This window comes from Orbicella franksi, chromosome 3 (assembly GCF_964199315.1).
Source record: "Orbicella franksi chromosome 3, jaOrbFran1.1, whole genome shotgun sequence".
Classification (NCBI taxonomy): Eukaryota; Metazoa; Cnidaria; class Anthozoa; order Scleractinia; family Merulinidae; genus Orbicella; species Orbicella franksi.
Genome location: NC_138147.1, coordinates 20,370,001 through 20,382,585, shown reverse-complemented (window position 1 = coordinate 20,382,585; position 12,585 = coordinate 20,370,001). Strand labels below are relative to the sequence as shown.

The window sequence follows — 12,585 nt, the reverse complement described above, 5'->3', positions numbered from 1 at the left end:
CAAAAGTCAATTATCCCCTTCGACTCTATTAGTACATTCTTATTTTTACAATAACTGCAGACATTCTCGAGCGCTGATTGGCTAACTTTCATTGTCAATTAGCGGACAGACAAATGAAATTATAATTTATACGATGTTGACACGACCAGCGAGAGCGCACAATTTGACAATTTTTTATTGTAAAAAACAAATTGACCTCAGTTTTTCATGCGTCTGTCCTGTTATTGATCATGAATTTCGTCTTAACATTGTCAAGGTAGCTCTGGATCTATTCCGATATCGCCTCGTGGATCCACGGCTACTTTGACAATGTTATAACGAAATTGATGATCAATACCAGGACAGACGCATGAAACATGGACGTCAATTTGTTAAATCGCTGAGAAAATTGCTTCATTGCGATTGGCAATAGTGATTGGTGATTTAATGTTAATTTTTTAATTCCACCGCAGAGCAAATTAATGCTGGCGTGTTCGTAATTTTTTCACTTATATAGCGACCGTGAAATTCAGAGCGGGAAAACGCAATAAGTATGCACGAGTTTTGGCTGTGCGCCAGGCTCCAAGTTTGAAAAAATGGCGGGACATTCGACGATCGTGTAAACTAAGAGTTACGAACTTTAACTGCTTTCCCAATTTTCCCGCTAAGCAGCCACATTTTAACGTCACTAATGGAAAGCTAGTGTATTGTTTTCCTGGAGAATCAATTTTTTTCGCACAAAATTAACCTAAAGAAGGTTTCCGAACCCTTTATTTCCCCATGGTATACAGGAAATTTCGGTGCAAAGACATTTTTTTCACAAACCCTCTTTACATATTGCATCGATGCATAAAGCAACCCACTGGATATATAAGCAAGAAAGCCTCTCAGCTGGCAGTGGGAGCCTTGTTTTCTTAACGGAGAGATGCCGAAAAAAATTCATGCTTGCCCAAGTATAAAAATATCAACTGAGCAACATTCTCGTGTACCTTAGTAGCAGTCCACCATCCCCTCCACCATTGCAGCCCGCGTTATTACCTGAGCCCGCAAGTAGGGCTAGGGAAGCGCAGAAAGCTGCGCAGCACGTTTTTCCGCTCTGAACCAGTGAACTGATTGAGGATTACACAACTCGTGACGTTTGAAAGTCCTTTCAGCCGCCCAAAGGCTAGCGCAATTTGGAGAGACTTTTAAATATCATTCCTAGTTTACATCCTTAATTGCACTCGCATTCATTCGATTACCAATACTAATAATAAATTCCGTGAATTAATCATACAAGTTCCTTTCTTCGTTACACGCAATGTCACTCGTAGAACTGGGCAAATGATGCATTCATGACACAGACAGTGAACACGATAGCTCTGACATTACTATTGTACATGCGTGGCTTGAACGCTGAAAAAAAAAAAAAAGAATAGCTCCGATTTGTAAGAGCCCAACAAACAGTTCATTACCTTTTCTGGCGAAGACGGCTGCTCACTGACGGGAAATAATCTAAAGATACACAAATAAAGACATGTTAGACACAGGCCACAACTAGGCTAGTAAAGTAAGAATGTAGTAAGTGCTTTATTTGCCGAAAACCTCCTAAGAAACACCACGAAAGTAATCAGCGTCGAGAGGTTCAGTGAAACAAAGTAAATCAACATCCAATGTTAACACTTACATTCCATGGACGTGTATCAGATTAACCTTTAGATTCAGTGAATTTGGTATTACGTAATAACACTAAGTCGAAACAGTTCCCTCACTACATGTTTTGGAATATGTATTGTTCTTCACTGACTTTTATTACAAAACTACGAAGATGATTTTGAGTCAAGTTTTCCCTCTGTGCACCTTATTAGGTGTCTGTATTTCGTGATTGTAATAGCTGTTACTGTATAGCATGTACACTCACTGTGCTGAAGTGTCTGCAGTCTGGTGTACGGTAACGGATGTTATCTGTGGCTGAACAAATGAATCACCAGCGCTTTCATCATCGCTTTCTGCATCTGAAGGACAAAATAAATTTTAAACACGAGCTACACTTACCGTATATAAACAATTACTTGGATAAATACAACCGAGCCTCCCCCGAGCGATCACTTATCGTATCCGACCTTTGCCTCTAAGCGGTCAATAAGCACTTCGCCTCAGGGAACATTGAGGGTCTCGGGGAAACAAAACTCACTGTTTCCCTTGGAGACAGTCATTTAAGTGTTTTGTTACACCTCCCAAATCAAAAATATAATCACTTTGTTATACCTCCCAACTCAAATACGTTTTCCGATTGGAGGAAAACGTGTCACGTGTCGTGGGTCAAAACTCGCGAACTCCCTAGGGAGACAACAACGTGAACTTTCGACTTGCACGTGATCAGGTCGTGCTCCTTGAAACGGCGGCAAATTTGTAAGCCAGTCGGCGTAAAGCAAACGATTTCTTCGCAGTTTTTTTCTACTTTTGAGTTAGGAAGTATAATAAAACACTTAATGACTGAACTTCTCGTAAGCGACCACCTCTCTAGATGCCGTTTTGAGTTTCCAAAAGCATTTGCGCATGGCTTAAGCCACTGAAACGACTACAGGCTATAACGAACACTCCCCCGTTGTCCGATTAACCTCTCATAAGCGATCGCATAGGCTCGACATTTAGCCCAAACACACTAAACCAGAAGAACTTTCAGTGCCTTTCTATATTCAGGTGAATTAAAAATGAGTTCTGGCCGGTTGCTGCGAAAAAAAAAAAAAATGGCAGGAAATGCTGGAGACTCTCAACAAGGAGGCGTTGCAGTAATACCCATAATCCCTTAATGCTACATGAATTCCAAGGTACAAAACTTACCAAGTACTGCATCACTGTCATCCAGCTCGTAACTATTGTAGTCTTCGTCGTGAGGTTCCGCTTCCTCAATATCACTGTCGCCTGTCAAGTCCATAACAGCAGCAGTTATCTGAAGTTCAGCTTCCCCCTGGTCATCGACCTCTTCCTCTTCATGGTGCGTAACAATCGTGGCTTCTGCTGTGAATGGAAAACACATCCAAGTCAGGATGAAATCCTTTATAATTGCATGATTACTGCACTTAACTGTCTTCTTCCCCATGACGGGATTGTAGGGATTATAGAACAACATTAGAAAAAATGTTGCCAAAAAAACATAACAAATTATGAATCCTAGCAAGGAGGAAGAGGGACAGTTGGCCATTTACAAAGCGTGATCGAGGAGATGAACGCGGCTCTACAGTGAAACAACTCCAGCAGGTGATCAGAACAGGACCTGAGCCCGGAATTTCCCAATTTAATTTTCGGCGCCCTAACACTCCACCGCGTTGCCCGCTGTTCCGAATCTGAGAATCTGCACGTAAAAGAGGCTTTTATTTCTCTGAATATACTGTTAGTCCTCAGCTACAAGAATAATAATAACAACAACAACAACACCAACAAAAAAAGCGAACATTCTATCACGAAATCTCAGACTTCGTAGTTCAGTGCTGTTTCAAGAGGAAAGTGATTATGGCGGTTCGTTTTCTTCATTGTCACGACAAACAGGGCAGCTTACAATCTTTACGAAAACCGTAACGTCTGGTAAAATACAACATTTCTCCATCTTTTAGATGATGCAAACGCATTTCTTAAAGTTTAATCGACATCCGCTTCGACGACACATGTACATGAAAGACGAAGGCGGCCTGTTGAAAACCTGCATGGCAAAATGCCTTCCCGCGCCATTTGTGTCAAATTTCTTTATTTCCTATTTGTATTTTAAAAACGATTATGGAACGATGATGACAAACTTCTATCTGTACCAACGTTCTTCTTCCTAGGAAAACATGACGAGCAAAAAAGAAGACTTTACACTAAGCACTGCCGTACCTTGTACTTCCGCCTGAAGGTCAGTTAGAATTTGTGAAGTATGTTGCCGGGTCATGGGCTCAGCACTGACTTCCATGCCATCTGTCCCTCCACTTATGTTACTTGGCGCGGGAGAGTCAACTGTTTCTTCTTGGAAGACAGGTGTCGAGACATCAAGTTGTTTAATGGGACTGAATGAGGTACAATAGAATATATACAGTGAGTAAAAACAGAATAAAATTAAATTACCATAATACACTCCATCCAATGGTAAAACGTTAACTCAATTTCAATGTTTCGTGCTCTGTTTGTTTATTTACTAAGAGCGGAGATGTTACGTGGACAAAAAAATACTAGGTGAACAAACTTAAAACACACTATGCAGCATTTCTTTCTCAAACTGGTCCGAGAATGGTGCAAGATTTAGTTTCATCTCTTCTCTTAAACCAGGGAAAATGGGGCAAGATTTATTTTCATCTCTTCCCTTAAGCGAGGGAAAATGGGGCAAGATTTACTTTCATCTCTTCTCTTAAGCGAGAGAAAATCTTCTCTTAAGCGAGGAGAAATAAATTCAAAGTTTATGGAGGGTAAACACTGCCTGAAAATTCAAGAAAAAATCTGTCCAAACTTTTTTAATTTTTTGTTGACGTTTACTTTTTGGTTACTAAAGATACTACGATTAAAAGAGAACTCATCTCCTCCTGATTACCTTGTGGAGGGAGACGATGATACATTCTCACTAGCAAACCTGAAACAAGAGATCAGTTTGTATCATAGCTGGTTAATAATAATATTATTTACCAGCAAGTCTTTTCGTGACATGTGTTAGTAACGGTATTTGGACTATGGCACAAAGGTAACAATTCTTTTTGTCTCGTATCCTCGAGACCAAGGTCACGTGGACACCAGGATATGGGGCGACGTTGCTGCATTCCTCTGTACGTGTTCTTTGCATGCCAAATGTAAGATTGCTGTGAATGGAGGTTGGGGCAACACGCGGGTTAATCAGTTTTGGCTACGAAAGACAGGCATAAAACGTTGAACTAACGGGTTTCAAGCGCCTCGTTTTTACATATACACATTTAAAAGTAATTCCGGAAAATGAAACCCTCTCGAGGACAAAAAGACATAGAATACATAACTGAGTAATATACAATAGTTCGCGTTTGGCACAAAGGTTAGTCTGCGGCTACTGTTTGTTCCAAAAAGTGTTCCGTTTTCAGAGGACGCTCGACGAAAACTCTGAGCTTCGTGGAACGACTAATAACCACTATTATGTTTAAAGAAGGCATATCGTATCTTGAAAAATTTCCGAGATGTTTCAAGTTCTTTTGTTATGTCTAATCGCAACAATCCTTGTTACTCTTTGCTTTATTATAGTCTTAAAAGCTTTTTTGACCGTAGTGAAGTAATATTTGAGATTTCCTCAATTTTAAGGTAACTTTGTACGTCCAATAACTCCATAATGACATGGTGGCATATCACCCAAGGGATATCATTGAGTATTCCCCAGGTTTGGCTGCATCACGTGACAGGTGGCCTGCGAACGCAGACGTATTTCCGGCTGTCGCTTGTCTCCGCCGAAACTAACATCTGCGAACCCGAGCCAGGAAACGATTTCTGTGACGTAATGACTTTTGTTTCTCCTTGGCCAATCAGATTCCATGATAGAATGAAACTCGAGTGCTCCTCGCAGCGAATACCTCGCGCGGTAATTCTGGGCCTACTTGAGCTAAACTGTGATTGGCTTAAAATTCCTACGTCATAGAAATCGTTTCCTGGCTCGGGTTCGCAGACGGTTATTTCGGCGGAGACAAGCGACAACCGGAAATACGTCGACGTTCGCAGGCTAGTGACAGGTTAATAATAAATACCTATCACGCGCAAGAAAGATATTGAATGTGTCATAACAAACGATATTGTAAGTGTTTTAACATGTGAAATACACGAGAAACGGCAATCAAGAGTTCACGTTGTACCTTTAACGTAAATTGAAATTTGTTCTCATTTTACTGTAAATATATTTTTATTTAACGTTGGGGTGTCCAGGGTTAACAGCACAAGTTAAATATACTGACTCCTTTATAAAGTTGGTTCATTCAAACATTTCTTTACCTTATACGTCTGCCTGGAGTTAACTCTTCCCTTTGAGAAGCACTGTCACTTGCTGAAAAAAGTTCAGACAGCTCTGTTGAATAGCTCATATTTGGAAACTGAACAAGTTCCTTCTAAACAGACATTGAAACATAAATAGACTATCTCTGAGAATGTGATCTAATGGTTAGCACCATATTTTGCACCCAAGATCAAACACTGGCTGATGTCTGCGTTGTATTCTTGAACAAGGTATGTTACTCTCCTTCGGACACTCTGGTGAAAAGTCAAAAGACAAAGTACTGGGGGATGACGAATCAATTCTCCTTGGAAACCGTTTGAAGCTCCCTGTGAAGAGGGCGACTTTATCCCTTGTGCAGAGCGTATAATCATCATCATTGGTTAACCCGATAATTAGATACTTGATTATCAACTTGAAGATGACATAGATTAATTAACCGATCATTAAACTGCTTAACTGCAGTGCTGGAAAAGCGGAGGTTTTCGAGTGTTAAACATTGATTTACTGGAGCATTGAGCTTCCTTGTAGGGCTAGGGCTTAAAACGTCAACTTTTCCAAATTCGCTACGCAGTTAATTAATCAACTTCACGTTAACAATCAACCACGCGTTGTACTTACCCCCGGACACAACGCGTCACGAAGGTTTATTTGGAATCTTACTGCTTTGTTTGGGGATGACATACACACAGTAGTTTCATTTTAGTTTTGTGCTGCCATGGTTACATAAACAGATAAACAGCAATTCTTAACACTGAGACGGCGGCGGCGGCGACTGCTACTACTTCTATTAAGCAATTAGATTATGAGTTCGAGATTTCTATCGCGTGATAGAAATCGAGAGCGAGTAATCTAATTGTTTTAGTATAAATCTACTAGTCGTTCAAAACTTCACCTAAATCCTCTCCACAGACACTTGGAAAACGTCAAGAGGCGGCCGACATTTCGTTAACAAGGGCACAATGCTATCACAGAATAGATAGTGAGTAGCGTAGCCAATCAGAGAACGGCATTTGTAATAGAACGCTAGTAGATTTATACTAATACGAAATAAGTTCATAAAACAAATTATAGAAACCTACCACGAGTCTCAATGGACTTAGATAACTGGTCTGAGGAGCCACGCCTGGTCGTTGGGGGAGAGGACGTGGGAGAGGGTTGGGGCGAGCTGCGACGTAGCACTCTTGTAATCTGCGATCACACAAAACAACACAGTCTTATTGACGTTTCTTTCTCCACCCTAGCTGTCCTGTGTATTTGAGTTCATGTCACTGTAACCGAGTATTTACCTTTAATATTGACTGTGGTGTAGCAATGTTAACTGCCTCAGGTTTTGTCACTGATGATCCACCAGCCATCTGAGTAAAAATACAAACGACAACTTCAATTCACAAACATCTAACTTACTTATGACCCACAGTGCAACAATAAACGTACAAAGAATCACAACTAACCGGCTTTACTTTGACCACAGGAGGCGTTGCTAACAAAGAGAGAGCTTCAGCACCAGAGAAAAACTGCCGCCTGCTAAACAAAAGAAATCAAAGGCGCGATGAACTTTATAATGGTAATTGAACTGAGTGGAGTGCAATTTGGTCTGAAATCATACGCGTGATTTCAAAATCGAACGAGCGCGCAGCGCGAGTTCGATTTGAAATCACAAGTATGATTTCAGACCAAATTGCACTCCACTCAGTTCAATTGCCACTTTATTAGATCCATTTTGAAATCGCACAATTTTATCGCCTTAAATTTTAGATTTTTGGTGTATTGTTCCAGTAGCCGGTTTGTTAAAAAAGCGGAACCGGAAACGCCTTTACGTCTAATTTAGTATGCAAAACGATGTCATGTGACGAAAACGCATTCGAGCATGACAAAGAAACAAGCAATTCTAATCTGAAGTCGAAAATAGTCTACTTCAGGTATAAAAGTGCAATTTTCGTCGCCTGAATCAATTATGGAAGGCCTACCTTTCTTCTGTGGTTGAGGCTGCGACTTTTCATTGTCTTTGGAGAAGAAATTTGAAGGTGCATATCCCGTGTAATTCTGCGATCGATTTCTTTTGAGTGTTGAAACTCCCTCGAGTGTACGATGCCAAGTGGATAGTACGTTTTTTTTCTTTTAAATGCCGTTCAATGGTATGATTTTAAGGGGTCCAGCTCGTTATCATCTCCGGGACTGGCACCGGCTTCGTAAGACGTTCGTTCATTCACTATTTTGTGCAGTATGGCGTATGTTGACTATGTTTATTCACAGCAACAGAGTTGAGCAGTTTTGCTGCTTCGTTTCAAACTACCGGAAACCTGGAAACATCTACCTTCTTGAGATGACTCTGAATTTGTTGTTGTGTGGTTTTCGTTTGTTTATGTTTTACTGGACTCAGTATCATACGGATCTTGAGCAGATGTTGAAGAAAAATCGCCAAAATATTCGTCAAAATGGACACTGAAAGCTGGGAACTTCCATTAAAGTAGGTCTTCAGCCTAAAGGAGCTCATAATCGTCATTCAGAAACTAATTAATTAAATTTGTCAATTTTTTTGGGAAAAACGCTACAATAACAACAAAGTTTTGGCAATAGTATGTGCAAAATTCTCCACAGTGGCTTTTTGCCTTTCATTTTCCTGAAATTTTATTGATTACTGTAAACTAATCTTGAAATCTGGTGGGTTGTTATGTTTTACTGGCCCATTCTCATGGACTGAGAAAAAGATACGATTTAGAGCAAAAAATAGTGCGATTCGTGAATAAATCGCACCACTGAGAGCCAATCAGATTGCAAGGATAACCAGTGATTTCAAAATGGATTTAATAAATTACGTAACCGAGCTCTCCAACTGATCTAATCTGTGTCCTTGAAATCAGTAGACTTACATTAAATATTGAAGAATAACAGCGACATTATAAGGATTCCTGAATCCAGAAAGTAGTTACCTTCTCTTGTCCAGAAATGTTGGTGAGGTAACTGTCCTGGGGGAGGTTCTCTTCTCTGTCACTGGAGACTAAAAGACCAAGTAAAGATAAAACAGTTGACAATGTAAAGAACTGATCAACGAAATACACTTCATTCTTCGTTTCAGACATCTGCTCTTACATTTGGTAGTGCAATAATTAAAAATGACATTGAATGTTGATTAGGGTGCCTAAAATCGGATAGACAGGTTGTGCAGAAATCTCCTGAATATTCAGTGTTTATCCCTTGTGGTCGAGCAACACATTTTTTTCTCAATCGCTTTATAATACCGAAACGGAGGGGATGTGTTTTGATTTACATGTAAAAAGTTGACAATTCTCACGTGCCTGAGGTGTCAAGCAAGACTTCATTTATCCAGCAAAGACTTCATTTATTCAAGGTTTGGTCTCGGTCTTTTTTCAAATACTGAATTTAGTGGTAATATGGGATATAGCGTTCTCTGGTAAAAAGTATTAAAAAACGTAAGCTTTCGACAGCCGGTCCACTGTCTTCGACGAATAAAAATTTGTGATAAAATGAAACGTTAAAAATATGAATATATAGACAGTAATTCGCATAAATTTAAAATTTCTGCACATAATAAAGAATGTTCAAAAGAATGCTAAAAGTGCTTAAATTAATGTTTGTTTAAAACAATGTTATATTGTCTTGGGAGTGGGCATGAGTTATTATCAGCCTCAACAGTTTTTGCCGTGCGCCATGATTCCAGTGTCTTTCTGGTGCGATGGTTTCCTTTGTCAATGATTGTGGAGTTGTCCAAGTCAATTGCATGGCCAAAAGTCCATGCATGTTTCGCGATGTTGGAGCCTTTAGCACATTGTTTTGTATTTCTGATATGTTCTTTTCTTCTGGTGCTAAATGATCTTCTAGTTTGGCCTATGTAATTCCATTGACATGATGCACAAGGGATTTTGTAAATAACGTTGCACTGATTGTCTTCAGGAGGTCGAAACTTGGGAACACGAAAATCTTGTTGTAGTGGTTTCGTTGGTTTGTTGAAGAATTGGATGTCATGCCTCTTAAGAATTTGAGTGAGTGGCTCAGTAACACCTTTGATGTAAGGAAGGATTCTAAAACTCTGTCGGCTCGTTGTGTCAGCCCATTTGAAGCACATACCAACTAATTCCTCCAATGTTGGTGTAGGTGGTGGTAACAATTTCTTTCTTATAATATCACTGGTGATTTTTTTAGGATAGCCACTAGATTGTAGTGCAGCACTACCGTAACACCTCTGCGGAGAGCTCTAAATCTTCCTAACTCAGAATCGGAAAAAGCCCGTGAAACTGCTCGAATCAGCGCCGCACTACAATCTAATGGCTACCCTCAAAAAATCTCAGACCACGAACAAAAACGTAAAAAGAAATAACATCTTGATACTTAACGCTGGAATTTAATTTTTATCATTTTATCTTAAAATAATAAGCGGACTATCATTCACTTTTATGTAATATTACACATTTCAAAGTTTCAGCATTCTAACAAGCTAATACCACACCAATTGATGACCTTGATGACCTATAAACACGCGATCTACTTAAATAAGAATTACTTCGCCAAGCATGTCAGTACAGCTGTTCAGTGTGAGTGTGCTTCATTCATAATAGTCACCATTAGGTAATAAGGGCAACTAATTAACCCTCTTTAAAAATTATAGTAAAGGAGTGAAACTACCATTTCTGTACCTTCAGACTAAAATAAGAATCACAGTCAAGTCATTTTGTTATGGAGATGGAACAGGCGAGGGTTCTATATATCATCCTTTTGATCTTGCAAAATGATGTGCTATAATATTTATGAACTTAAGAGTTAGATACTTAGGATTCGAGCTGTCATGAGGAATAGCTTTCCGATGAGGAGCGTTGCCACAGTTATTAAACAGAAATAAGAAGTGCAGAACAAAGACAAGAACGTTGATGAAGTTTGGATCCAGCCAGTCAAAATTTAGCAACTCGTGAGCTGTCTTAGCGCCAATAGTCTAGCCTTTGCGACTCGTTTGGTAATTAATGTACCGAAACAACTATCCTCTGCTTAACCAATTGGGATTCAGTAATTTTGCCCTCTACGTGTTAAAGGTTCGTATTTACCTGCTTACTCACCACTACATCTTCTGAAGGCCGTTTAGTAACTGATGCAAACACAACTCCCACCTTGTTGGAATCACTACAAAGAGATAAAGTTATTTCGTGTCAACTCATTTTCCTGCAACAATCTTTTAATTCACACAGAGACAGTCATATTGTTTAACGATAACTTTCACTTGGGTAGTGAAAACTGTTGCTTAGTGTTGGGCAGGAGACACCAGATTACACAACGTCCATTTGGACCTGTCTTTCAAAGACAATTCAATGATTTGCCAAGGACAAATTGGCACCAATAAAGTACTCCTTCCCTGAACGTTCGGGGATACACGAAGATGGGTTACTTGCAACTGTAGAGTCAGAATTTACTCGAGACTAAAATGTTCCTTTTGGTTTGTGTTCACGTCATCTGGAGCAAAATGGTTTTCCTTACTCGTGGTCTCAAGAATTCAAGATCCTCTTAATAAACTTCATGGACTGCTGGTTAAACATTGAGGCACATTATAGTGAGAAAACGTATTTTTTTTATTTTCAACGACTTTTTAAGGACGGTGTAAACCATCACTAAATAGCAGGAGTTTCGTGAGATGAACTGTTCTTGGTTGGTCAGATGGTCTCTTGCACGAAAACAAGTGGCTTGTTACAACCATTTCCTACTCCTTCAAAATCATCACAAAACAGTCAGTCGCTAAAACCTTCTTTCAAAAACTACTTAAAGACAGTAAGTGTTTACAGGATAATTCTCAGCAGGAAACAAAGTTATTTCCTTAATAAAGCAAAACAGCAGGCACCAAACGTTACCTTAATTTACTTTTTATTCTTGGTGTGACTGGAGTACAAACAAAAGCTTCAGCTTCTTGCTGGGGCTCAGACTGTTCCACAGATCTGCAAAACGATTAGAAAACTTCCAGTCTAGTCCAATTTTATGGTAACCTCTCATAAATGTCACAAATGTAAAATTCTGGGCCATCAAAGTACAACACAATAAACATACAAGAGAAATTTCAAACACTACCAGCTAATCCCAACATGGCCATCATCTCCGACCTGCTAGCCATGTCGATCATGTAAAAAGAGTTGTATAGATTTTCTATTTCTATCCATGCATGTCCATCTGTTCCTATCTTTATGGTGCTCCGCTTGGCAGCCCTTCGCGCCGCCAGAGCTCCGTTACCATCCCTTAATCCCCAAGTTCATGGCACCACGGAAATGCTGATACAAGTATCCAGTACTATCCCCTCGTCAGGCTGATGCAATAAACCAGCCATATCCCACTCGCAATGCTGAAGTACTATACCAGCACCATCCACCTCTCCATGGCATGCTCATACAGCACAAGCTTCACAATTACTAGCACAATCTTCCCTTCCGAACTGATAAACTAAACCAGCACAATCTTCCTATCCATCCTGATGCACTAAACCAGCACATCATCCTCTCCATACTGATGCACTAAACCAGCACAATCGCCCTCTCCATACTGATGCACTAAACCAGCACAATCTTCCTCTCCGTACTGATGCACTAAACCAGCACAATCTTCCTCTCCATACTGATGCACTAAACCAGCACAATCTTCCTCTCCATACTGATGCACTAAACCAGCACAAT

The 12,585-nt window shown here is 39.9% G+C and overlaps 1 protein-coding gene across 6 annotated transcripts in view; it reads right to left on the bottom strand.

Annotated features, from left to right (window-relative positions):
• Positions 1–12,585, bottom strand: part of LOC145482567 (protein ELYS-like) — a 67,939-nt gene that overhangs the window by 2,244 nt on the left and 53,110 nt on the right. For 3 of the 6 annotated variants that reach the window (XM_081461156.1, XM_081461159.1, XM_081461157.1), the window contains 12 exons: positions 11,776–11,859; positions 10,981–11,056; positions 8,857–8,924; positions 7,378–7,450; positions 7,213–7,281; positions 7,006–7,114; positions 5,926–5,977; positions 4,520–4,558; positions 3,832–4,001; positions 2,803–2,979; positions 1,880–1,973; positions 1,434–1,473 (listed from right to left, as the gene is read on the bottom strand). In XM_081461156.1, the coding sequence (XP_081317282.1) occupies positions 1,434–1,473; positions 1,880–1,973; positions 2,803–2,979; positions 3,832–4,001; positions 4,520–4,558; positions 5,926–5,977; positions 7,006–7,114; positions 7,213–7,281; positions 7,378–7,450; positions 8,857–8,924; positions 10,981–11,056; positions 11,776–11,859 (1,051 nt within the window). The remainder of the gene's footprint in view (positions 1–1,433; positions 1,474–1,879; positions 1,974–2,802; positions 2,980–3,831; positions 4,002–4,519; positions 4,559–5,925; positions 5,978–7,005; positions 7,115–7,212; positions 7,282–7,377; positions 7,451–8,856; positions 8,925–10,980; positions 11,057–11,775; positions 11,860–12,585) is intronic. The other 3 variants (XM_081461161.1, XM_081461158.1, XM_081461162.1) reach the window with 3 other exon arrangements.